The following is a 27,263-nucleotide window of genomic DNA, read 5'->3' on the forward strand; positions in this document are numbered from 1 at the left end:
TCATATGTATTTAATGAAATTATAAAAAGTGGCGTAGCTACTAATGAAACTATAAATTACTTTAAATTGTAGCTGATGAAGCTTTTCTCCTCAGGCCTCCACTGAAAATGGGCTTTGTCCAGTTGGACTTTCCCAGTCAAAAAGACAAATAAATATATACATACGTACAAACAAGGTTTTGCATAAAGTATCTCACATTTTTCCTTTAATAATATTTATGTTTAGCATTAAAAAGTTCAACAATCTGATGTTAGCTCCCATAGAAGACACTTTAATACACACTTTCAAACAGAATTGATCCTGTATTGCTTTATAGTCCAGGGGGATATCACCTCTGCAAAATCTGTAAGAAAAGGAATACGACAGTTCCTGGAACCTTTTTGATTAGATCCATGACTTCTTTAGCAAGGCGTAAAACTTCTTCAAGCTATTTGTTTGAAGGTTACAGAAAAAGTGGTACCACAATACCCAAGGAATAAACAAATATACCCTTGTTAGATGGGCTACAGAATATACTTTTTTCCTGACGTTTGTAGAAACACTCTGATAGAAGTTTAAATTATCAGTGTCCCTAGACATTTTGGGACAAATAAAAAAAAAAGAGGAAGTCAGAGCAGAAGCCCAAGTAGTTCAAATTGCAGATAAGGTCAAAGAGAATAGATTATGGCAGGTCAGGCACATGCTAAGGAAAGACGACACTATGTTGAAAATGATTTGGTAAATACAGGAACACAAGAGGAAACTCGGGTGTCCAGCAAAATGATGTCTGGTCTGTGTGAGGGAAAACTTGTGACAGTAAGGCATGACTGTCTACAAAGGTAGTAAAGTGGCACTGAATGTAGAGAGATAGAGGCAGTTGATATGACGCTCTGAACCAGTGTAGAAAAAGGAGGTCGATGATTATTATGATAACTGGAATACATAGCCAGCCTTAGGCATAGGCCAACTAGGCGGCCGCCTAGGGCACCAGTCTAGCAGGGGCACTTTTCCAGTATTTATTTGGTGTAGGTAGACCAGGATGGGGGCACCGGGTAATGTGGTGGGGGGCACCGTGAAGCCACTTTGCCCAGGGCACCAGTTGACCTAGGGCCGCTACTGCAGAATATGCCAGTTCAAGCACACTCTTGGAAACGGTACTGTCTGCAAGGCTCTCTGAACATTCTATTTTAAACATAAAAGTCAAAGGTAGTAAAGGTACAACACATCATTTAGTCAGAAGCAGATATTTTCTAGTTTAGATGTTACACATTTTTTCTGAATATTGTCTGTTACACTGTTTTGTATTCAATTTATTTTGTAAATTCTGTACTTTCTGCATATATACTTGAAAAGGAAATTCTTTAATTTATTTCAAGTAAATAACTGTACTATTTAACTTTGTATGATTATGGCTGATGGTTTATTACCTTGTGAATGTATGCATTTTACAGTTGCATTTCCAAGTCCTGAACTGTGGAGACATGTACTAATTCTGAGATTGCCACTTCTCAAAATATTCCCTCATCTCCAATGTATGGTGACTTCAGACATATAAGATACAAGTTTATGGGATTGGATGGGATGGGGGGGGGGGCTTGCTCACAAATCCATTTGTGCATAGTGCTTACCACCCCCACAAAAAAAAAAGCTATTCATTCTTCTCTTCTGTAGTTTTTGATCTTTTAAAGGATGACTAACTTTAAGGGTAAATTATAAGGTATGTACTTGTTTTGTTGGTTTAACTTTAAGGTGTTTTGTTAGGTTTTGATCAACATATGTAAGCATTATCAAAAGCTTAGAAGAAAGTGTTGCTACTACAGTGTTGCCACTTGCCCTCCATTATGAAAAATATTGAATGGATATGCGTGGAAACTAACTCTGTTCAAGTTTCAACAAGGTTGCACTGGAAGGCACTGGGTTTGGTCTTAAGTGTGTGAAGTCCTGGGGAACAAGCTGTAGATGCAAGTGCAAGTTTATTTTAGTGTCCATCATGTGCTGGCCATTATGCAAGGAAGCCGGGCAAATCTACTAAATACCATTAAGGCTAGCCACCCTTTCGGCATATTAACAGGTTATCAGTAGAAGGAGTCAAAACCCATAATACTGGCCCCATCATCACACCATATATTGATGGCAGTGGTATAGGGTTTAAAACAGATAACATCTGTCCTTGAGTGTACTTAACTGGGACACTTCGGACCCATACTGAGCAAAGAAAATTACAAAGACTTTGCACCAGAAAGTAATGAATAGTGTGAAGATTCAGGATGAGGCATGTGAATTGCAGAATGGCATCCCAAAATTAGATGACCCAAAATCAAGACCTCAAATTCAAGGTCCCACCAGAAGAAGAGCCACATTAAGTGAATTTATTCAAAAGGGGGGGGTATGTAGACACCTCCAAAATAGTGGTTGTGAGAAAGTAATTTACAGTGGAACTCAAAAGAAAATTCACATCAGAGGATGGAATTCCTAACCTTCAGGCTCCAAAAGTTATGGAGGCACCTCCACTCTCCCCGACTAATCACAACAAGCAGGATGCTACATCATATTCATACCATGCAAGGCTCAGAAAGAGGACATCGGACTCTGTGTACAAGGAAGTATATATTGAAAACAAATTTGGTGCTAGAAATGGCTATGAATACCCAGAGTAGATGCCAAATCCTATCTACAGAAGTCCCTTATCCAATTGTTCCTTGAACTACACCCACCAGGCATAAAAATAATAGTTGTTGTGTCTTTCGGCTTTTCCCGGTTAGGGGTCACCACAGCGGAACTCCGGTCCGCTAATGATTGGCAGTAGATTTTTACGTGCTGAATTGCAAGCTCTGACGCATAACCTTCAACGAAGGTACGCCCATTCACGCATGTCTCCACACAGAAGACGCTCTAGCTGAGAATCGAACAGGACAACGTCTTACTGTGAGGCGACAACGCTACCGCAGCACCACCACTAAAGGTTCAAATTCAACACGGTCTCAAATGAAGAATCGGTATGCGCAAAAGAAAAAGAAGGTCTGCAACCTATCACCAATCTGGGGGGAAAGCAAGGGCAGCAATTCCCTTAAACTGATATTCAAATGCAGGCATCTGCCCTGGAAATCCAAAAAACTACTCTACAAAAGAGAGTGATACTGTTGTGAACATCATCAATAATGGGTAATGGGATTGGACCCTAGCCCGTCAAACCTGATGTCAGTGTTCATGCAAGGAGGTTATCACGGCCAGCCATGACTAAGAAGTCGTCACATATGCTGCAGTTTAGACAGAATGCAGAATGGACTGAAGGTCTTATGTTCCCTTAACATTATTCTCTTCAGCTGCTGCTTTGCCTTGCAGAAGAGGCTCTCCGATTGACCCTGCACTGCCAATCCTTCATCTGGTCTGGTCACAACAGCTAATTTTCCAAGTCATTTTAGGGCACATGTTAATGACAGAATAAAAAAAATGAAGTCAAGACGAACATTTACAATCAAGGTCATTTTCCAATGATAAGCATCAATTAGTAAAAAATTACAAGAAATATCCTAGCCAAGCTAGAGTTTTCACTGTTTGATTCCTTAAAAACCTCTTATAAAAGAGCATAATGGGGTCATTTGCATATATCCCATTATCCTCTTTTATAAGAGGTTTTAAGGAATCACACAGTGAAAACTACACTGGCTAGGATTTTCTTGTTATTATTTACTAAACTGGTTTGGCTGTGTCTCCTGTTTACTCTTTTATTTAGTTGTTAAATCATAAGCATCAGGAAATGGTCAGAATAGTGTAGGTGGTCAAAAAGAACCGAAGATGTGAAGATGTCCAGGCTAGAGTGCCTCTTTGTATACTACATCAAAGTTTGTACCTCAGTACTGTGGCATACAAGCACCATTAGCACAACAGCCTAAGATTAGTATTACATACACTGCAAAAACTATGAACAACGATCTAGCATCAGGCCCACCTCAGAAGACAATTCAAAGCGAGATCAAGAGTTATGAACAAGGGACTGTTCTAAAACAGATACTGTTCTAAAACAGTAATGAAACCCTCAAAGAAAAAAATGCACCATGAATGACCATGAGTGACTGCAGAACCAGGAATGTGCTTTAGAGAACCAGGAATGTGCTTTAGAGAAAAACAAAGTGTATTCATCTCTAAAATAACAGAGACAATTTTCAGGCTAGACGCTAAAGCATTACTTCATTTAAATTATTAAAGCACATAAAACACGTCAGAGTTTGATGCACAAGTCATATTCAGCACTCTGGAATGTTTATCTTCAACAATCACATCGAACACAGAAAAAAAATGGAAACCAGTACAAACATTTGTGTGTCTTCCTTTTACCTTCCTATTACCCAGATATTTATTACTGCTGTTTTTGAAAAATATAAGTGAGGAGTTTAACCTTACTACAAATAGCAGTTTAATCCAACTTTTTTTTTTAATTCAATGGGTAGTGCATCAGTGTGCGCCTTCGGGATATGGAAAGAAACCAGGACACCCAGTAAAAACCTGTGCAGACTCAGGGAGGACATGCAGACTGTATTCAGAAAGCAACCCAGGCAAGAGCAGAACTGGAGAAACTGGTGCCATCAGGTGGCAAAATTAATCACTGTGCCACCCACCTGTTATTGTCATTTTCTTTACTTTTCCCTCTCAATGACTCACCCACTAAACAATATAGTTATTAAAGTTTAGCTCAGTGAGTACATAAACAATACCCATTTTATTGGGGATTGTAAACTAAATGCATTGATGTCAAAAATGCTGTGACTAATGAATGTTTGTACTAGGCTTTTGTTTGTTTTAGAACACTTTTTGCTGTGAAAGAAAGAAAAATGCTAGTGTCTTGGTGACTCCTAGTTCCAGACCTTCTACAGTTTTATGACTCGCATAGCTGTATGCTGAATAACTGTACATAATGCTAATCCATAACTACTGATTACTGATGCCAGAGATGTATTTGTTTAAAACACTTTCTGCTGTTTTTGCTTCAAACAGTAGGAAAATTTATAGCATTCTGGGTTATCTGCTTGCACCAAGCCATAATCTGGGCAGGTTTTCTGCTCGGCTCTGACCTTAAACTTCTAGTTTTTATATCATGCTGTATAACGCAGTCCAATGCTCTATTTGGCTGGGTTATTCTGAGCTGCACACAGCTGGTACACTTGCTAACAAAATTGTATTTATTTTTTTTACTAGATTAGACCTTTACCAGTTCCACTGCCCCTACGAAAGTGACATTTTAAGTTCTATTGCTATCTGTGCTTTAAGTGCTATCTTTATTAATCTGCTACTACTAATTTGTCACAGTTTTATTTGTTTCATAAACTTTTTGTTGTGCTGATCGTGAAAGGACAATTGGTGGTGTTTTGGGAATTTTCCTGTTGTATAGGTTCATACAGTAGTACTAGGCTAGCTGCCGTTGAGGGCCATTTTAAGCCTAGCCAATTACCCCATATAAGGGTCAAACCCTGCACATTGTATCTGTAAGGTAAACACCTTAACCAGTATACCAACCACCCATCCTAACTCCCAACTTAAAATTCACTGCCACCTGCTAATTGGTGAATACTCATCTATGCCACAGTTTTATTAACTTAGAATACTTTTTGCTGTTTGTTTGTGAGAAAAGGAAAACTACAAGTGTTTTTAGTACCCATTTACTGCAGGCCTTTAATACAAATGTTTTTTTCTGACTGGTTGTTGAATTCAAACTTGTAGCTTTATATTGTACTGCAAAGCGCAACCTAGAGTAGTATTTGGGGGGCAGCTCTGATCTACACATACTGCCTACATTTGCTAACCATATTTGATTGATCTTTCTATGATCTTCCACCAGCCTCAATGAGTTTTGTACATCGCAGCAGCAGGTCGCCATGCACTGCATAGTCGCAACAGTTGTTTTAAAACTGATGCTACCTTCCTTGGTTCCTTGTGTACTTTTCCTTAGACTTCTCTTGGTCTCCATTCCAAAAGGTCATTATAGGTGGTGCTAGGTCATTATAGGTGGTGCTACTGATAGAATTTCTAACGGCTCCTGTTGCTGCTGCACTGAGTTTCATGCTCTTGCTGTTCCTTGCTTATAATGCCTCATTGTTATCAAGCCTGTTCACGAATACACTGCCATCTATAAGTGGGGTTTTCAGGCCATTTGCTATCATCCATCACCTACATGTCTGCCACGAGCAAAATGACAAACTGAGAGCACACTGACATCCTAATTCCAGTGTTGCACTTCTTTGTCATGTGTTTACTGTGTGAGGAATCGGGCATACTATTAGTTTATACATACTGTTTAGCACTCAAGCCCATCATTTCACTGCCATCAGTACTGTACAGCAGTTAGGCCTGTAAATCCCATGATCTAAAAAGTGCATGACACTACAAGCCAAACATTTGGTGAAATACTATGTGGAGGTATGCCCGGTATCTCACTAATATAAGATATCTGTCCTTGGTATTTCGCTGGTGTGATGCTGTGCGTGCTGATCTCATATTCTGCGGTGGAATGAAAATGAGTGCAATACAGCATTTACTACACTCTTTTGAAGGCTGATTAACTCATCAGACATCTTGTACCTTTATACATAAGTGCCTATCCTTTGACCCCCTAGTCAACAGTGATAAGAAACTCCTCACTGTCCCAACTAACATCCAAGGCATCTCATTAAGGTCTAAAAAAGTTATCATTCTTCTATACACAACCCTCACAAGACTAAAGAATGCAACACACTTTTTGGCATGTATCCATCCAAACACATCAAATAACTAGAAAGACCCCAGATGTTCTTAACAGAAAAGAAAAGCACAGGTCTAAAGAAACTAAACATCAAACGCATGCTCAAAACAAGATCCCTGTATTCAGTCTCTTACAGACTCCAATGTGGCGGTCTACTTATGGCTTTTGTGCCAAGAAAAAGGCCACCCTTCTATATCTTCTTCGCTTGCACCAAACAAATAAATCCACAAACACCTAAATAAAGGATCTAAATTTCCATTAAAAAAATAAACAGAACCCACTGGCAGGACAGCTTCATCTGCTGATACTTAATCCATCTCTGGAATTAGTTACATATGCATATTACAAAGACCAAAAGTGTTCCAAGGCTCCATTCCACCATAAGCTCCACACAGAGATGTTGAAAAAAGCTTTATTCCAAAACCATCAGCATAAGCGCTCGCTTTCATCCCTAGTATTCACTCTGGGACTTTAGCAGAACAAATGAACCTGTAAAACCACCATGATTATATATCAAACCCCATTACCAATTAATCAATAAAACCATAAAACAATTATCTACACATTGCTTAAAAAGCCCACTAAAATTCAAGCATCAAATGTTGTCGATACAAATACTTGTTACCATAAATTACAAAAAACAGTATTTTAAATGCTGTGGTTTAAAGTAAAACTTGTATAATTCCATTAAATAAATATCTAAAACCTTGTTGTATTTCAAACAGTTTTAGAGTAACAATGCTCTTTTCTTCAATACAGGAAGTAGAGGAACATGATCATTTAAGCCTGGTGTACTATTTGCATTCAATTTAAATGATCCAAAAAACTTCTTTCAAATCTATTCAAAGCTCCCACCACCCTCCCCTTACGTTCAGTGGTACTACTTCTAAAATACCAAACTTGAACTTAGGTGTGGTATGAATGTGACAAATCAAAGTATGTTTATAAAGTGCAATAGTTAAATTACATTTTGCTATAGCATACATATATTCTAGTTCTAAGTCGTCTCTCAGTTTCCCCACGTAAAAGTTCTGACAAGACTGGCAAATACTGATGTATATCATCCCCTTTGTGTTAAAATTACCTCATTGTAACTTGATACCTCTTGTACCATCTCTAGTGTGGATAACAGCCATATCCAAAACATATGGACTCTGGTTGCAACATCCACACCTGGTAGTACCTTTGAAACTTAAAGGCAGTGGTGGTATTGGATGTTCCATCAAATACTTAATGTTCCAACCAGTTTTATAAACTGGAGAAGAAGCTAAAATTTTCAAAATCACCTGGTTACTTCTAAAAATGTTCCAATTCTTCTTTAATATATTTCTCATGGCTCTTTCCCCTCCTCCATAAAGGTATAACCATACTATTGATGAACACAGCAGCACCTGTGTTGTGATGATTATTGATTTGGGATAATGGGGTTCCCCACTACAAAGAAGTGGTGTGTACTTATTTCCCCATCCATCCAAGAGTTCATTACCAATATTGGCTAACAGTTTGTCAGGATAGCCTCTCTGTTTAAACATATTAGTAATAACTTTCAGTTCATCCTGGAATAACTCCTTATTAGAACACATTTGAGCTGCCCTTACTAACTGTCCTTTGAAGATGTTTTTCTTATTGTGTGAGGGGCGACAACTATGGTAGTCCAAATAGCTATTTGAGAAAGTTTCTTTCCTAAAACTTTTGAATAAAAAAATACCATTCTCTCTGGCCTTTAAAATCAAATTTTGGATAAAAAAAATACCATTCTCTCGGTCCTTTAAAATCAACACATCCACGTAATTGGTAGAATCACTAAAACAGTGAGATGTGGACTTAAAGTAGGTGCATATCTGATTAAGTTGGTCCAAGAAACCTGTAGATCGTTCCTCCAAAGGATGACTATATCGTCCAAATATCGAAAAAATGAAACCACTTTTGGCAGAACTCACTAGAGAAGATACACATTTTCTCCCAAACATAAAAGCATAAAGAACCAAACTGGCATAGATGGGGGCACAAGTAGCCCCCATCGCTACACCCTGCACTTGCTTATAGTATTCACCTTCAAATGTAAAAAAGTTATTGGACAAAATGTATTCTATTGTTGCCATTATGAAATTAATCATTTTATCATTGAGGGTTAAGTTCCCCAATAGCTTCATAAAATAGTTCTAAACCTTCACTGTGGGGAATAGAAGTAAAAAGATCCACTACATCAATTGTGTAGAACATACATTTGTCATTATACCACATAGTATTAAATTTACTTAAAAAATCCCAAACATCCTTTAGCAAATAATGCACAAATGTTAGAGATTCCTTCAAAATTCTGTCAACAAATGTACTAAGAGTATGTGGAACTATTTTGGGCTGAAATGATAACCCTGAATGGTGGGTGTTGTACGTTCTTATGCGTCTTCGGAATACCAAAAGCTATAGGTATGAGGGGATGGTCAGGTTTTTAAAAAAATCATATAAATCCTCAGTGATAGCATTTTGAAAGAGAGAATATTCTAAAAAAAGCTGGATCTTTCTGTGAGCCAAGAATACTTCATTCCTAGAAGACGTTTGATACTTATGCGTGTCAGAGAATATCAAAGAGAGTTCCATTCACATAGTCTTGTTTATTGAACAAAACTACCCCATTGGGTTTCATAATTCTCAATGAATCATCCCGTCTTAGTCTATTCATCAAATTGTGTTCTACCTTGTTGAGGTTGAAATATTTTAGTAGTACTTGAACTAAACTCTTTATGAATATCAACCTCACAGGCTTTTTCAAACACTTGTATAACGGGGTGTAATGGGGATTGAAGTAACTTTTCTTAAACCTAGACTTTGTACAGGAACACTACCTTGTTGTCCCTTGAACAAAACATTTAAATTTAATTTATGTGTAAACAGTTTAAGTTCTGTTATGACATCTACCTTACTTAGTCTAAAAGCAGGTACAAATTTGAAACTTTTTCTGAAAATAGAAAAATGTGCTTCATCAACTGTTACGTCTGTGTAGTTAAATATATTAAACCCTTGAAGGGTAAAACATTTCCTTCATGACTACCTTCAATGGTATTAACTTTGTCAAGTGTTATCTGCGTGTGTTCCTGTAACACCCCTTCCCCCTGTTGTTCCTTGGGGAGTAGTGCTGTTCTAAAAATAAGTTTTCGCTTATTTTTGTTTTCTATGCATTCAAAACTTCTTAGGGGTAGATACTTCGTATTATATTCATCCTGGTTTTTGTCATAAGTATCATAATCATTAGAAATTTCTTCATTTACTACAGGGCCACTTTGTTGTTCACCATTATATTTTTAGCTATTTATTCCCCCCTCCCCCTATAAATGACCTAGGCATTGCATATACCTGTTTTTTTTTACTATAGTCCAAGTCATCCCTTAATAACTTATTTTTAAGCTCAAGGTTTAACTTGACATTCTTTTCCACTTTCTCAAAAATACGTTCATACTGTTCAACATTTACATCAAACAATACATCCTTTAACAATAAATTAAGTTTGTCTAACTCATCAAACAAAACTTTGATACATTTATTAGTACTAATTATAAAGTCTATAAGTTCCAAACCAAAATGGTCAAAAGTCCAAACTCTTCCTCTACATTACAGTCATTTGCATCCATGCCACTGGGAAATTTGAATAATCTAAGCCCTTTTGGGACATGCTTGTTCTTTAAACTCTCTTGCAAATAGAGGTTATCGCACTGTAAGTTATATACCTTGAACATTAGGTTTTCAAATTCCTTCACAGTGGCATTAAAAGATTTAAATTCACCCTGAACGGCTTGATGTACAGTCGTATTGGAAAAAGAAACATCTTTTTTAAATCCAATCATAAACATCAACTTGACAGTCCACTTACGTTCTTCCTGTATGTTATCTGAAAAGTCACCTTGGTTGGCAAGTCTAATGCTGAGGGGAACCAGTTCTTTCTTTCTGATAGTTGGTGGCAGTGACGACTGTAGACAATCAACTATCTTACTTAAATCCTGTATTTGTTGTGAAAGGGAAGAAAAAATTCCTACCAAGTCCCATTCACTGTTGGATTTGTCATTATTACCATTAATAGGGAAGTCCAGTATATTTGCACTGTGAACAGGGGACCTCCCTCTGTTCCTCTCAGTGGTACGATCCATCAAGGCACCAGCACTATGGATATATGACAACGGAAGTGTAATTCGCATAAAAACAGTCTTTTAGTGATAAATAATTCTGGTGTCAGCCGCAGAGTTTTGCCCAGACAAATGGAAACATAAACCACGATTAGATTTGAAATAAGTTTTTTTGGATCATTAAATTGAATGCAAATAGTACACCAGGCTTAAATGATCATGTTCCTCTACTTCCAGTATTGAAAAAAACAGCACTGTTACTCAAACTGTTTGAAATACAAGGTTTTAGATATTTATTTAATGGAATTATACAAGTTTTACTTTTAACCACAACATTTAAAAATACTGTTTTTTGTAATTTATGGTAACAAGTATTTGTATCGATAACTTCTGATACATGGACTTTTAGTGGGCTTTTTAAACAATGTGTAGATAATTGTTTTAGGGTTTTATTGATTAATTGGTAATGGGGTAAGATATATAATCATGGTGGTTTTACAGGTTCATTTGTTCTAATGAAGTCCCAGAGTGAATACTAGGGATGAAAGCGCTTAACTTTTGAAGCTGATGGTTTTGGAATAAAGCTTTTTTCAATATCTCAGTGTGGAGCTTATAGTGGAGTGGAGCCTTAGAATAAACTAAAACCAAGACCAAAAAGTGTTCCGAGTGTTCTTTCAAACGTTTTTTGTTTTTTCACATATGCATATTAAACAGGCAATAGCCTTAGCTAAATTAAAAGGAAACTTAATAACTGGATGTGTATCAAAGTCTTCCCCAGTCAAACCTATTTTGCCCTCATGGATGAAGGGGGGGTTGCCCCTTGAGAGTGGATGCTGGCTAGGTGTAAACAGTCCTTGAAGTTATTCTGCTCTGTAGTCTCTTCAATACTATAACAAACATGCTGTGTGTCAGTCTCCCCCAAACATACTGTCACTGTTAACTCCACAAAAAAAAAAATAACAAAATAAGTAAGGATAAGATATTGCCTTGAAAGTATATGCATTATTCTGAGTCTACTACCATAAAGATGGTCTTCATATTGAACAATGCTGCATTACCCTTGGCTATATGAGTTATACCCCGCCAAGGATATAACAGTCTGACAGCTTCTAAGGCTTCAAGCCACCTTCCATGTGCCCAAACTGTCAGGCAGCTCCAGCTGAGTGGAGTAAAAGACAAGTTTGGAAAAAAAGCCCTTCAGAGCTTTAATGCCACTGAAGAGTATGCTTCTCTAAGACATTCGAGGATAGACGATCTGTTTGTGCTTTCCTTTGCTGGGCAGGTAAATCTCCTTTGGAGAAAACTTTCCATTTTTCTTCATTTTCTTTCTGTTTTATTTACTTTCCTCTTCAGGAAAGTTGTTTTAAAGTTAGGAGTGTTGTGTTTTAACAGGCTGTCTCAGGACTGTAACATAGAAAAAAAGAAAGAGTGCTCCATTTAAAACTATCAGTTTAAATGTAGCCCAACGTAACCAAAAACATTTTTCTCTTGTGAAATTGTGTTTATTTTTCTTTTATGGGGCTGGCACAGTATTTAATGTGCCTTTTTATGTCAAAAAAAGCATTTTTTGTCTGTGAACTCGTAGTGTTTAACAATATTTACTGCTCATCTTCCCTGGGAAAGAGGCACCGTTTTCCACTTGATCATGGTCAGTTTGTCTTCCAACCGTAAAAACAAAGTTAAGCAATCAGCCTTTGCCACTAGAGCAGGCTAGCAATTTGCCTCAGCCACAGATGGATGACTCTGCTGTGGCCATTTCTTGTACCTCAGACCACTCATCTTTTACCCCAAAACCATCTGATGTAACACCTACAGCCACTATGGATGGGGGGGGGGTTAGCCACATACTCTGCAGCTGCTGAGTTCCCCTTAGGGGGACAGGGAGAGCCATTCTTGTCTATCCTGGAAGTGAGACCAGGGGAAAGTTTCCTCTGTTGTGTCAGGGTGCTTTGCCCATTCATAGGAAACTGCTGTTGCCATTAGTAACAAGGTTGGCCACATTTTTCCAGTCAAAAAAACAGAAAACCAAGCATGTATTTTACTCCTTCAAAAACTTCCTTGGAAAGGAGCAATTTACTGGGTCTGACTCCGGGTTTAATTCAGGCTATTGACCCCTTTTGCAAGCTAGATTTGGGTAAAATAAAGAAAGAGAACATTCTTCTTTTCCTGAAGAGATGCAAGATTCTGAATCTGAACAGGAAGATGCACAGATGTATACAGTTTCCACCCTCAGACTTCTGACCCAGACACAGAGAAGAGCTCACTTTCTGATTCTCCCTGTAAGGGATTATCTTTATATGACAGTACTGCTAGAATGTGCTAGTGTGTTCAGTGGGAGAACACAGATTTCTCAGACCTCCAGACAATACTAGGAGTTGTTACAGAAGGATTTTCCAGAATCTACACCCATTCCTCCTGCTTTGTCTGTTTAAAGGATATGAATGCTGCTGCCTATAAATTTCCTGATAGACAGCTGCCCCTGAAAAGGTAGATAGGATGTATAAAGTTAAATTTTTAGACACTATTCCCAAACTGAAACCAGCAGATATAGCTTTAGTTTATCCCACTGCTGCTAAGCACTTGGATAATTCCAATCCTACTCTGTCTAATAAGGACGGGAAAATTATTGTCAAGTATGCGGTGGTGCTGCGGTAGCGTTGTCGTCTCACAGTAAGACGCTGTCCGGTTCGATTCCCAGCTAGAGTGTCTTCTGCGTGGAGACATGCGTGAATGGGCGTACCTTCGTTGAGGGTTGTGTGTCAGGGCTGGTAACTCGGCACGTAAAAATCAACTACCAATCATTAGTGGACCGGAGTTCTGCTGTGGCGACCCCTAACCGGGAAAAGCCGAAAGACACAAACAAACAAATGCAGGAAAAAGTGTATACTACTGCATCATTAATATTCAGAATTTTGAATCGTCAGCCTCATATGTTAAAGTTTGCTCTGATGTTAACATTTGTTCTGACAAACTGCAAAAGTAAGACGGATGTTTAATCTCTAGTTTCTTATTGTTTGAAAAAATCTGCTTTAAATAACTTGCCATTATCTATTGCACAGGTCTACTCATTGTTTGCAATGTGTATGTAACTCTGTTGATACTTTTTCCAGGGTTACGGCCACTGAAAGTGAGTTGAGGATGTTTGCATGGCTGTACTCTCAAAACCTCCCAGATGATGTTAAAAATTAGATTTTAAATTCTCCCTTAAACAGAGATGTAGTGTTTGGCCTCTCTGGTGAAAAGGTGCTCAAAACATGTGATGAAAGGGGCAAGCTGATCCCGGGAATCTCTAAGATTTTTCAGCCCTCTTTTTCTAAATTGTCTAAGGGATTTTCTATTTCCTTGTCCAATTTTAGCAAAAAAAAAAAAAAAAAAACAAAACAAAAACTGAAGAAACAGTCTCAACAAAATTCAAATAAACAGAATGATAAGAATAAATGGCAAGGGGCTCCAACCTTCCCAAAAATAAGGACAGTCCAACAAGTCTGAATGACTATTCAAGAGATCTTACATGACACCAAAAAACAGTAGCCGAACTTAACAAAAATGAAAAAAACGAATAAAAAAGACGGCCAAGATCACCCAAAAGCTTTAAGCGCTTTCATCACCTCTAGTGACTTCTTCACTGAATAATGATACAAAGCACTACCAATTTAAAGTGCATTCTAACAAGCTAGTAATTAAATAATTAGATGCTTAAAATAATCAATACATCATACATTCTTTAAATGATGCTTCAAGCCCTTTCTTTTTAAGTAAGCAGTAAACTCATCACTATTATTTAAGCCAGGTGGAAAACGGGCATTAAGGCTCACTTGCCACACATATTCTCTCCAGCTTAATTCACTCTCTGCATCAAACCTTCTGTCATAGTTATAAATTTCTAACAGAACAATAAACTTAAACTTAACATTACATTTACTGGATGCATAATGCTTCGCTAACGCATTCTTTAAGTTACCTGTTTCAACAGCATACTTATGTTCATACACTTGTTTATACAATGCTCTGACAGTACATCCTACATAAAAAGAAGGGCATGATTGACATAAAATTAAATATACAACATACTTGCTTTTACAACTGAAAGACTTAATAAAATTATATCTAAAACCATTAATATTGACTTCACTGACATCCATTAGTAAATAATCACATAACTTGCAGTTAAAACACTTGAGCATCCCTAATTTTTTAGTATTTAGACTGATAGGTTTCTCCATCCTACTCTGAAATAAATTCTTGAAACTTTTGCCTTTTTGTACTTTGAGGTCTATCCCCCACTCTATCTTTCAACTCAACTGAACTTTGAAATATTTTCCAATTATTAGTAATTAACTTTTTATTATTATAACTATCTACTGAATTACTAATTTGCATACGAACACCAAACTCTCCATTACTCAGGGTGGTTTTCTTAAATGTAGCATTGTTATATCTTAAAGAACTTACTTCTTTTAAAGCATTGTGAGTAACACTAGAGGGATAGCCTCTAAATCTAAATTTTTCACACATTAAACTACTCTCTTTATCAAAATCACTATCATATTTAGTAAGTCTGTTTACGCGTATTAACTGACTTTTAACAATATTATCTTTCATCCCTTTCGGATGCATACTACTATAATATAAGTAGTTATTATTTTGAACTTCTTTTCTGAATATCTTGGTATAAATCTTTTCACCACTCTTGATCACCTCTACATCCAAGTATTTAATACTGATAGTGCTATACTCTGCTGTAAACTGCAAATATGTGTTGATGCCATGTACATAAAACTATTCAAACTGTCTTCATCCCCTTTCCATAAAAGAAAAACATAGTCAATAAAGCTGATGTAAAATCTAATATTATCAGAAAAAATACTTCATAAAATATTGATTCTTTCCCAGCCATGCATAAATAAATTAGTGTAGCTGGGTGCCATAGCGGCACCCATTGCTACGCCATTTATCTGATGGTAAATGCAATTGTCAAATTCGAAATAATTATAACTTAAAATGATATCAAGCATTTCCATCAATAAGTCAACTGTATTTTTAGAATAAATTTTAGAATTAAGTAATTCTACCCTTATTGTCTCCAGTCCCTCAACATTTGATATCATCGTATATAAAGACTGGATATCAAGAGTAACTAATATAACATTTTCAGTTATTAACAAATCTTCCACCTTCTCCTTGAAATCAAAAGTATATTTGATAAAGGTGGGACCTTTTTCAACAACTCTTTGCAAATACCTATCAGTATATATAGCTAAAGCCTCAGTCTTACTATTAACACTGGATACTATTGGCCTTATGAGTGGATCATCCACACACTTATGAATTTTGGGTAGACTAAATGCACGGCTTAGTTTAGGAGTGTCTGTTCTTAAACACTTTCTGATGTCATCTGCAATTCTATTAGTGTAAAACCACTCCTCTATCATAGAATGAATGAACGCAAATGACTTTCTCACTTCAGAGAAAAAAACTTTTTTTATAAAACTTAGTGTCAGATAACATATCATACATCTTGCGTTCATAATCCAGTTGATTTAACACCACCAATGCTCCACCTTTATCTGCCTTGGTAATTAATATATCTGGATTATTCAAAAGACACTTAAGAATACTATTTTCATGTTTATTTAAGTTATAATACTTAAAACTACCAGGCTGGCTTAATAAATCAATAATTTGCATTTCTGTCGTCATTAGGAAAATTTCTAATTCTTTTTTTAAAGGGGGGTTGAACAAACTAGTTTTTTTGAACTCATTTGAAATAAAAGCATCATCATCAAAAATCATCCTAAAATTTAATTTTCTGAAGTAGTCTCTAAGTGAGTTAACAGCATCACATTTGTCTGTTCTTGAACTAGGCACAACGTTCCATCCTTTAGATAACAAGCAACAAGTTTCTTCATTCAAAAAGAATTAATACAAATTAATAATTTTAAATTTAATGTCACTATTATCTAGTACCCCCGTTGTTGATATCTCTGGTTTTTCCATTTCCTTCTCCGAAAATTGTTGCAGTTGTTGTTGTAATGGTAATTCCCTGCAGGGCGGTTTACTGCTGTTACCTCTGCCCAAGTCCTTGTGCCCTGTGCTCCTGTTTGATAAACAGTTACTGGTTGTTGCACCAGTGCACTGTGAAAATTTGAAGAACTAGATGTTTGACTAGTGGATGGCTGTACATCTCTATTACTATTGTTACCATTTATAGCCGCCAAACGCTCCGAACTGCGAGGAACATCATCATCCTCCTCACTACTGTCTCTAGTTGCTTGAGCCGAAACAGGGAGCCAATTGGTGGGTTCCCTCACATGACTACGATCAGGAATCGGATAAGCTATACCTTTTACGTATTCATCAGAATCACGCAAAAGTTTCTTGGTCTTACATTTTTTGAGTATCTCATTCTCCTTAATAAGTTTATCTTGGATACAACAGAACTTGGCATAAAAGTTGTCGTTAGTAACTATCTTTTAAATGAAAAAATTCAAGTTTAATTTTAGTATTGAGGTTATTCATCCTACTGTTATAACCTCTAAGCATCTCAACATATTGCAAGCCAACTTTCTGATTCAAAGCAATCCAATTTTTAATAAATTCTCCATCTGGATCTTCTACAGTCACTCGTAAGCCCTTCGGCACACACTGCACTCGCAAACAGTTTTCAAAATATAAATTGTCCCACTGAAGCCTCGTTAGCTTCAGCAAATCTTTTTCTAAACAGTTAAACAGCTCACCAAAGTTAGGACTGCTATTTCCTCCATCTGCTTGATTAACTTCGGCGAACGGATCAATTGGAGACGTCAAAACACTAGATAATACAGCATCATTCCTGCTATTCAGAATAACAGCTCTGTTCCCAGCTCCATTCACTGTATTAATTACACTGCTGCCAGGCATATTCTCCATAGTTCTGTTTTCTCCAAGCCCACGTACAAATGCACCATTTGGAGCATCTGTTAAAGTGCATCCTGAAGGTAAAACCAAGAAACTCGAACCGCTTTGGGTGTCCATATAACCAAATAAAATTAAATGACACCAAAAAACAGTAGCCGAACTTAACGAAAATGAAAAAAACTAATAAAAAAGACGGCCAAGAACACCCAAAAGCTTTAATAAAACATTAAACAGTAAGTGCTTTCATCACCTGTAGTGACTTCTTCAGACTGAATAATGATACAAAGCACTACCAATTTAAAGTGCATTCTAACAAGCTAGTAATTAAATAATTAGATGATTGAAATAATCAATACATCATACATTCTTTAAATGATGCTTCAAGCCCTTTCTTTTTAAGTAAGCAGTAAACTCATCTCTATCATTTAAGCCGGGTGGAAAACAGGCATTAAGCCTCACTTGCCACATATATTCTCTACAGCTTAATTCACTCTCTGCATCAAACCTTCTGTCATATTTATAAATTTCTTCCAGAACAATAAACTTAAACTTAACATTACATTTACTGGAAGCATAATGCTTCCCTAACGCATTCTTTAAGTCACCTGTTTCAACAGCATACTTATGTTCATACACTCGTTTAAATAATTCTCTGGCAGTAGGTCCTACATAAAAAGAAGGGCATGACTGACATAAAATTAAATATACAACATACTTGCTTTTACAACTGAAAGACTTAATAAAATTATATTTAAAACCATTAATATTGACTTCACTGACATCCGTTAGTAAGAGCAAGAGATCTTGTTGACCCCCTAGCACCGATCCCTTTGAAAGTCAATCTCCATTTTCTCTTTGGCAAAAGATGGTGTCAGGCAAATGGCTTCTGAAAATGATACATCAAGGTTACAAATGGCAGTGGGAGGAAATTCTTCCTTTAAAGGCATAATTCGACATCCTCCAGACCAGACTTGTGTTCACCTGTTCTTCGTCACATGCTGTCCCACAGAGTGATAAAACCAGTTCCTCCTTCCCAGGTTGGGAAGGATTTTTATTCAAGGATGTTCCTACTGTCAAAGAAAGGAAATGCTCAGATACCACTTCTGTATCTTTCGTTCCTAAACCTATTTGGGATAGTGCCCAAATTAAAAATTATGTCACTTTACAATCTGCTAACTCTTCCTCTTTCAAGTTTCAGACTTTCTGGAAGAAAAAAGGGGCCAGGGTGGGAGGGGGCACAACATTTCTTTAAGAGTTGTTCAGAGTTATTGGACTCTCCTTGGTGGGTCTATATTACATAATCGAAGAGACACTTCTTCGAATATGTAATCATTGACCCCTAAACACCGAAATGTGAAAACCGTGAACATCCAAAACCACTAATTTTTTCCTAGGGAAAAAATCTGCAGGGCCATAGAAACAAGACAAACACTTCAAATGTTCAGATTCAGATGGTATTTCTAAACAACATAAGGCACTGGATTTGAGCTCAACGATCGCGTTTAAAGTGTTTCCCTCCTGCATACCAAACAGAGAAATCAAAGATAAGAAATGAACTAAATCCCGAAAACGTAGTTTTTTTCCCGTTAAAACAGTAATAATATGCTTGACCTTTGCCCTACAAAAAATTAAAATTAAGCCTCTACCTTTAAAATGTGTTCGTATAAATCTCATCAATGCAGCTGTTACGTGTCCACAACTCATGAGCCGATTGGCTATCACGGTGCTGAGAGGGACTGTTGTTGCCCATTAGAGCATATTGAGTTATTAAATAAATGTGTTTCATAGTTAAAGTACCAGTAGAGTCTACGTGCAGACAGGGGTAAGTAATGGGCATTTGGTCCAACAAAGACACTGCAAGACTGCTGACTGCAGTCTTTGCAATGACAAGTTCATGCCACAGCATGATGAAACAGGATGTGATAAGCTTTTGCAGTTTTTCAAATACATTGTTAAGGCTTTGGTGCAGAGTAATGTACCCAGTTACCAAAGGGACAGCTAAGTGCTTCTTTCGTTCATGGAGGAAAACCGCATATAGTAACACTTGCATTTTAGATCAGTGTGTGTTCATTAAGTAAATGATGCTGAATCATATGGAACTTTCTTAGAGACGTCAGCTATGGATGTCATTTCTACAGAAAGAAACAAATATATAAACACTGATGTAGAGAAAGGACATTTGTTAAAGTAGTAAGTGAATATGTAATTCATTTGTGAATTTAAAAGTGGAAAGTGTGGACTTACTTTATCAGAAAAGTACTTCAATATTGTACATTAGTATGAAATTAAGAATTAGTTGAAGCAGTAATCTGAAACTACTGTAGTAAGTTTAAACTGTGTGTGTGTGAGTTTGTAGAAAAAAAAGAAGTTCCTTTTTAGTTTGATTTTGAATGAGTGGTAGGAAGTTATAGACCTAATTTCAGACAAAAAAGTGCTCGATAACCTGCTGTCACTTTTACCATTATTGGAGCAACACTTAACTCAGTCGCTGAGCTTTGAATCCAGTGTCTTGTCATGTCTTTCTGCTCTTAATCTAACCAGGTATGTATAAATATTTTACTGGATAATATTTAAAAAAAGATGTAAATTCAAAATTTTACACAAGACCAAAAAGACATGACAAGACACTGGATTTGGAGTTCAGGAACCACGTTTAAAGTGTTGCCTCGATAACGGAAAAGTACTAAATATTAGATAAAACCTGATGCTCAGGGATATCTCTGATTTTAGACCAAAATTTTGCTCAGTGTTTTCCAAAGCTAGTGATTTCTTTTAAGAAAAGGTAAAGGAATACTCATTTTATGAGAATCATTCTAACTTCTTTTACTTCAGAAAATACAAATTCATACATTTTTCTCTCACTTTTTTATATTAATAGTACCAGTGTCCCTAATTTAGGCCCTCTGTAGTAGGACGTTGAGAACTATGTATGCTGAACCCCACATTTTTATATCATACCGGACTTGGATTCCATTTAATCCAATAGCATGCCCCCAGATTCATATACCTTGTATAAGCAGAGAAGACTCCCTTGTTTGCTTCAGTTTTACGAACTACAAATGTGCCAATCACAAATACATTTTGAGGTTGCCTAGTTTCTCAATTCTAACTGGTTTAAGACGCAGCACATGTTTAGTGGACAACTCCCCCTCCAAGTACTGTGATTCTGCAAGTGTGCCACAGTAGTGGCCCTTTGTGACTGCTATGGATTGTGTGCCCTAGTTTCCTGTGCTTGGAAAGCTTTTACCAGGCTCTGTTTTATGAAGCTCTAAAGAATCTTGGTATATCTTCTTGCAGGGGTGTCTACACATTTACTGGAAATATTACTTGCTATGCAGCTTAGCCTTCAGTGTTGGCATACATTTACTTCTGTCACACATTAAGAGAACATGTCAAAGAGCAGAGCATTCTCAGGCAGCATGATGCAGAATTTCCACTGCTTGATGTAACCACCATCTACAGGGACTTTAAAGAAATTAGAGTTTGAACAGTAACAGCGTATTACCCATTACCTATTTCTAATTAGAGCTGCTGAAAAGAGAACTGTGTTGGTGGCTTCTGAAGCTAAAGTTCTTTTTATGTTACAGGAAGGTGGAGTTATTAAACTTTCCCTTTAAGACATTGTCACCTCACAGTAAGACGCTGACCGGTTTGACTCTCAGCTATAGCATCTTCTGCGTGGAGACATGCGTGAATGGGCGTACCTTCGTTGAAGGTTGTGCGTTAGGGCTGGCAACTCAGCACGTAAAAATCAACTGCCAATCATTAGCTGACCGGAGTTCCGCTGTGGCTACCCCTAACCGGGAAAAAACGAAAGACACAACAAACAACAACTACTGTTTAGGTTAGTTTATCAAGTAAGAGCTATTAATTTCCCAGTTGGTTTCCACTGTCCAGAATGTCAAGTACAAATGAGACTCAAAAAACAAGAATGTCATTTATAGATGAGACTCCTGAAAACCAGTCATACAAGTAAAAGAAAAGTGATGCCTTACTAACCCACTACAGTACTTAAACTTATTGTAAAAATAACTGTCACAGAGGGCAAGTGAAAATGAAATGTTGAAAACTTAAACAGCACTGTATTAAATTTGCTGCATTTGGCACAAGTCATGGAAAAACTGACCTTTACGGAGCAGTCACTTTACCTTGTTAACACATGCTAAAAGAAAATTTATACTTCAGTGGCAAACATTTAACCACTACATTTATTACAGATTTTACATACGTATATAAAGTAGTGATTACTCTTGTGTAGCGTGGACTTAACTCTTCCAAGGAAGACTATTACCTGTGCTTCACTACCACTTACAGAATGCTTCTCCTGTTTATCCACCTCTTCTTTTGGCTCTTCACTTTTTACTACCTCCTCTTCAAGTTTTACATTCTGATCTTTGTCTGCTGTAGTCTCCTCCTCCTTGACTGGAGCTGGCTCTTCTTTTCCAGCGTCCTCTTCTGACGTCTGGCTCTGGGACCTTTGTTTTTTTCGCCATGAAGGCAGGAACCTTGAGATGCCCTTGCCTCCTGATGGGTTTCTTTCTTTTTTATCACTGCTTGGGCTACTTTTGCTGCTTGGAGGTGTACCTGCAGGAGATCCTCCTCCTTGTGGCGGAGACTGTGCTTCCGTGTCTTGGTGCTGATCTCCAGAACTGTCTGCTCTTTCTTCCCGATTCTCAAGGCTCGAGGATGTGGATTGTGGAGACTGCTGATGACTAGGAGATGCAGGCTGTTCATCAGACTTCTCGGTCTCTTTCTGTACTTCAACACCGGTGTCACCTTCAGTTGTCATGGTTACAGATCAAGCTAGAAAAAACAACAATAATATAAGATGGTGAGGAAATAACCACAGATAATTCTGCCTATTCCAGGACAATACATTTCAGACTGTTGCAAGTGTCCAGATGTGAATGGACTGCATTATAATCATTTCATATATATGCATTTGAATGTACAGTGCAGTCACTGCTCGAGTTAAGTGCTCCAAGTATTGCATATTAAAAAATAATAAAATAAAATGGTTACAATATTACCAATAGAAATTATTATTCTAATTAACACATCAAATACAAAAACATTTAGTTAGTACAGAAACAAACAAAATAATGAAAAAAACAAAATTTCCATAAAATTAAGAGCAGAGATATTTTCTGCCATAAGGATATACTGAGCCACAAGCCGTTAACAGCATATGAAAGAAATATGGACAGAGAAGGAAACAAAGATAATAAAGAGTTTCCACATCGTGTATATCTGCATGAATGTGCATGCGTATGAATGAACCTGCAAGAGAGAAGGCAGCATTCAATCTTATCTACCCAAACAGGGACTATCTACTAGTTTCTCAGCAGTTATTCTACAACCATCCACTCTTCACATTCTCTTACCTATTATGACCACTCTTACATGTTTACATGTTTCAGTTTTATCTGTCAATAATTCTAAAGCATACAACCCCTCTTTAAAAAAAAAAATTCTTGTCACTTAAATGTGCTGCCTTCAGTCACTCACTTTATGAGTTTTACCTCCAATTATTTTTTTTACCTCCAATTTTGTTTTTCAATCTCTTGCATATCCATAATACATAAGAAATAACCTTCATGTCTCACTTATCTCTCAGACTACATACCAGACTTCCTGCATTTGGTGGAGACCAACATGTAAAATGGCAAAATGAACTCTGTTGCTTTCCGGCTACAGTCCCTGTTCTGCATCCATACACTTGTACAACTTTACTCTTTTGAATGATGATTACTTACCTCCCTTGAGGTTTCTCTACTCAGCCCTGTGACAGTCCATCTAATTAACAGGAATATCCCCTCCTTGTGTTACTTACTGCATATTAGCTGCTGTCTCCTTGAGTACACACACAATCTAATAAAACATTGAACATTTTACTATAGCAGGTAACTGTTCACAATGCTGTCAGCAGTACAAAAAAAGATGCTTACAACTTTATTCTTGCCAATACCAGGCTTGTAGTACCCTACTAGATAGTGGCCTGCATAATGAATTTCACCTTATCATCACTACTGTCTGATCACTAAACATTAGACTTCTTCTGAACAATCCTCCGGACAAAACATTTTTCCCTCAAATAGCCTCCTCTATGACAGTTCATAGGATGATACTAGGCTATTGGCATGGAGGCACTTATAAGCTTAGCCAAGAATTTCATCCACGTTCCCTCAAAATTAGCACCTGTTTCCCCTGTTCAGCAGGGACACAGCTGGGATGCCAGGTGTATATGTTATGTTTCCCATCCATTCGTCCAGGTTCCTCTTAAAGAGGCTAGAGAGGTACTCTGCTTGACATGGAGGGGAAGTCTATTCCACAGACAGGGGAGTCTTTGGGACACAAATCTATCCCACCAACATGTTCTACTAATGCCACAGACCAGGTTAAGGCCTTGCATGTGGGTCGCATGAGTGGAGTTTGTCTTACGGATATGCAGCATCAAGGCTGGGTCTGAAATGGCCATGTATGCCAGACACAGGTCACCTCTGAGCAGTCTGTATGAGACTGAGTAGAGAGACAAGGCTTTTAGCCTATCTGTATAGGGGACAGGTGTTTGAGACCCTGGATTTTCCTGGTCAGGAACCTCTGTGGTCTCTCCAACTGCTGCATGTGCTTGGCAAGGTACAGCTGAAATATTTACTGAAGTCAAAATAAACCCCAGCTACCACTCACCTCGATACACCTCCAATGGAATCCAAAAACAAAAAAAAAAAGACCTATACAATGTGCTTCCTGTACCAAATGGGCTCAGTTCTAGTCGCCTCATATATATAAACAGTAAGCTTACTTTTCCTCATCGTACTCCCGCTTCACATTTAACTTGTACACCAATATACTGCTTTCCAGTCGCTTGACAATAAAGCTCTTGGCTAGAAAATGTCTGGACAAGGTTTGTACCTGGTTCTTTAAAAATGCTAGCTCGTAATTTTATTACTTTGGTTTAATCTTCCATTTGGTTTGGTTCATTGCTCACCTTTAACTTCTGTGATCCTGTCCTGCCTATGGCCCATAAATAGACCCTGTTATTACTTTCTCAGGCAGTCCAGTGCCTCCTAATCACTCCGCTAAATTCAATGCGTTCTCACAAACTAACACTGAGGTATAAATAATGGTTTAGTACTTCTGCCCGATCATGTGCATCTTCATATTTATTACAATAAAACTCTGATATGTCTGATTTATACTTCATATGCTTACTGAGGTGCAAAAAAGCAATTGTAAGTACTCTTTTGTTATCCTATCTAATAAATTATGCTTCACTGTTACCTTATTTGCTTAAACTGGCACTCTCTTACATTTATCTCTTGCCTTCATTTTTTTTTTTTTCGTTTTCACTACACAATCCTTTGTTATTTACAAGTCATCCCATTAAATAGTCACACCATCACTACATTTTTTACAACCTTCCACTGAAAGTACTAAACCACAAAAAAATGTATGGAAAGCATCACCTTCCAAAATTCTCTACCTCATTAGGCATTACACACTTCATTAGCCTTTCTAGCTGGGTTCTGAACTCTCTAAAACTGTGTCTACGATAAACTCAAACAAACCAACGAAAAACTGTTGAAAACAAAAAAATCAATGCAAAGTGGAAAACTCTCTGTGTACAGACCTCAGTTTTATTATTAATGCTTTCGTTTAACCATTGCCAAACTTCTTCAGATGCAACTCAAAACTGCATGCATCAACTTTTAAAACTTCTCATCACATGACCCATTTAGTCCTCACTGGAGTCATTAGATCTTTAAGATACCATAACCAAATATTCCATTAAAAACAGTAAACTACCATAAAGCTGCTTTTTAAATAGTACAAGACACTGCAAATGTAATACAACAAAAGAAGGTGCCGACATTCATTTAATACGTGTCATGTTATGATCATTTCCAGGAGTTAAATTATTACTTTATTATAAAAGCTTAAGAACCATTGTAGCTATTGTTGTTACACCACTTCATTATAAAAGTACTGTTAAAATGCTATAAAACTGCCACTTTTAATAATTTATATGACTAAATAAATATAAAACCCAGTGTTTAGATAACACATATGAAAGCCATATGAAAAAATAATAAAAAATATAAAAAGTATTATAAAAAAAGTGTAAAAAAGCATGTAAAACAATACATCCAAAAAATAACATGCAAAAAAATTCAAAAAAAGCATGAGAAACCCCAGCTTGTCTATGACAGTAATAACGCTATGCTAGAAGTACTAAACCTATCTATTCAAGGCCCTATGTTTAAGTACACTATTGACAGATGAATATTCATTCAGACCTGGTCGTGCATATGCATTAAGCAAGATTTGCCATTTTAATTCTTTCTCCTCTAATTGCAAAGACCAAGGCCCACTCCTTGGGCTGACCAAAACTTGCTCTATTACCATATATTTAAATTCATGGCCTTCATCAGTAATAACATGTCTGGCTAGAGCATTAGTAATGGAATGCAGTGGAAGCTGAACAGCAAGGATGATCACAGGCCTCGTTTCCCAGAGGGAAAAGGAAATACCTCTTCTCAGTTTAACAGCTCTTACCGAGCGGCTTACACAACGAGTGGGTGGTCTGCATTCAACTTTAAGTGCTATCCAAACGCAACAAGTTTGGGAGGCGAACGGCACTAACAATTCTACAAATGTATCAACTGGTTCTGAAGAAAGATCGACTCCACCATACCACAGGCAGCAAAGTGGCTTATTAAAAGAACTGCAGCAACAGCAGAGTAGTGGATACCAAGCTAAGCAAATGGCAAGAAGCACTGGTATGTTTCTTTTAGGTGTGAATGCAGCACTACATTCTTATACTTCATTAAGTAGTTATAATAATCAACAGTTAAGGCAACATTGGGAAACCCCTGCTTTTAGGGACTGGTTTAAAAGGGGCCTCAATTTTTCTGGTAATTGCCCTGCAAACATTTAATGACAGTATGCATGAGAAACTAAATAACTTTGATTATAAGCTGCATAAATTCAAAAAGTTACAGCTTGAAAATGCTTATCTGAAGGAATGTTTAAGTAATAATATTATACCAAAGGGTTTAAGATTATGGTGTTATCCCCACAGGCTTAGTTGCAAATTCCCCTCTGCATACTGAACTGGTCAGTTTAACAGACATGGTTGCAAGTTCCTCGAAGTTTTAATCAAATATAATACTGAGGACATAGACAATTTGGGTGAGGAACTTGACCAGCTGGAAAATAGCAAAGCAGGATGAGGCATATGCTACATAAAAGTTTGAACATCAGGAACTTATAGCAGTATTGAATAAAATGTAATGATGCTCAAGGAAAATAAAATAAAAAAGTGGAACAGAGACAGAGATGAGTACATAAGCCTCCAAAGAGTCAACAGTGGGGTAGAAAAAAACCATGCTTCTGATGTTGTCAACGCTCCTGAATATTCAAGTCCAGGTGGAAACTAATCAGCACATATAAAATGAGCATGTTTTTGTTAATAATAATCAGCAGTCATTTAATATTAATGATTAACAACAGTTGCCTTACTTAAGACTTTCTGA

The 27,263-nt window shown here is 37.1% G+C and overlaps 1 protein-coding gene across 21 annotated transcripts in view; it reads right to left on the reverse strand.

The window, feature by feature from the left end:
• The window catches only part of EPB41L2 (erythrocyte membrane protein band 4.1 like 2), a 2,741,769-nt gene that overhangs the window by 1,987,807 nt on the left and 726,699 nt on the right, over positions 1 to 27,263 (reverse strand). For 20 of the 21 annotated variants that reach the window (XM_044064528.1, XM_044064527.1, XM_044064516.1 and 17 more), the window contains one exon: positions 22,019 to 22,530. In XM_044064528.1, the coding sequence (XP_043920463.1) occupies positions 22,019 to 22,516 (498 nt within the window). In that variant the 5' untranslated portion in view covers positions 22,517 to 22,530. The remainder of the gene's footprint in view (positions 1 to 22,018; positions 22,531 to 27,263) is intronic. The other variant, XM_044064502.1, reaches the window with a different exon arrangement.

Source organism: Protopterus annectens, chromosome 1.part0, assembly GCF_019279795.1.
Source record: "Protopterus annectens isolate FY-2018-M chromosome 1.part0, PAN1.0, whole genome shotgun sequence".
In the NCBI taxonomy this organism is placed as follows: domain Eukaryota; kingdom Metazoa; phylum Chordata; order Ceratodontiformes; family Protopteridae; genus Protopterus; species Protopterus annectens.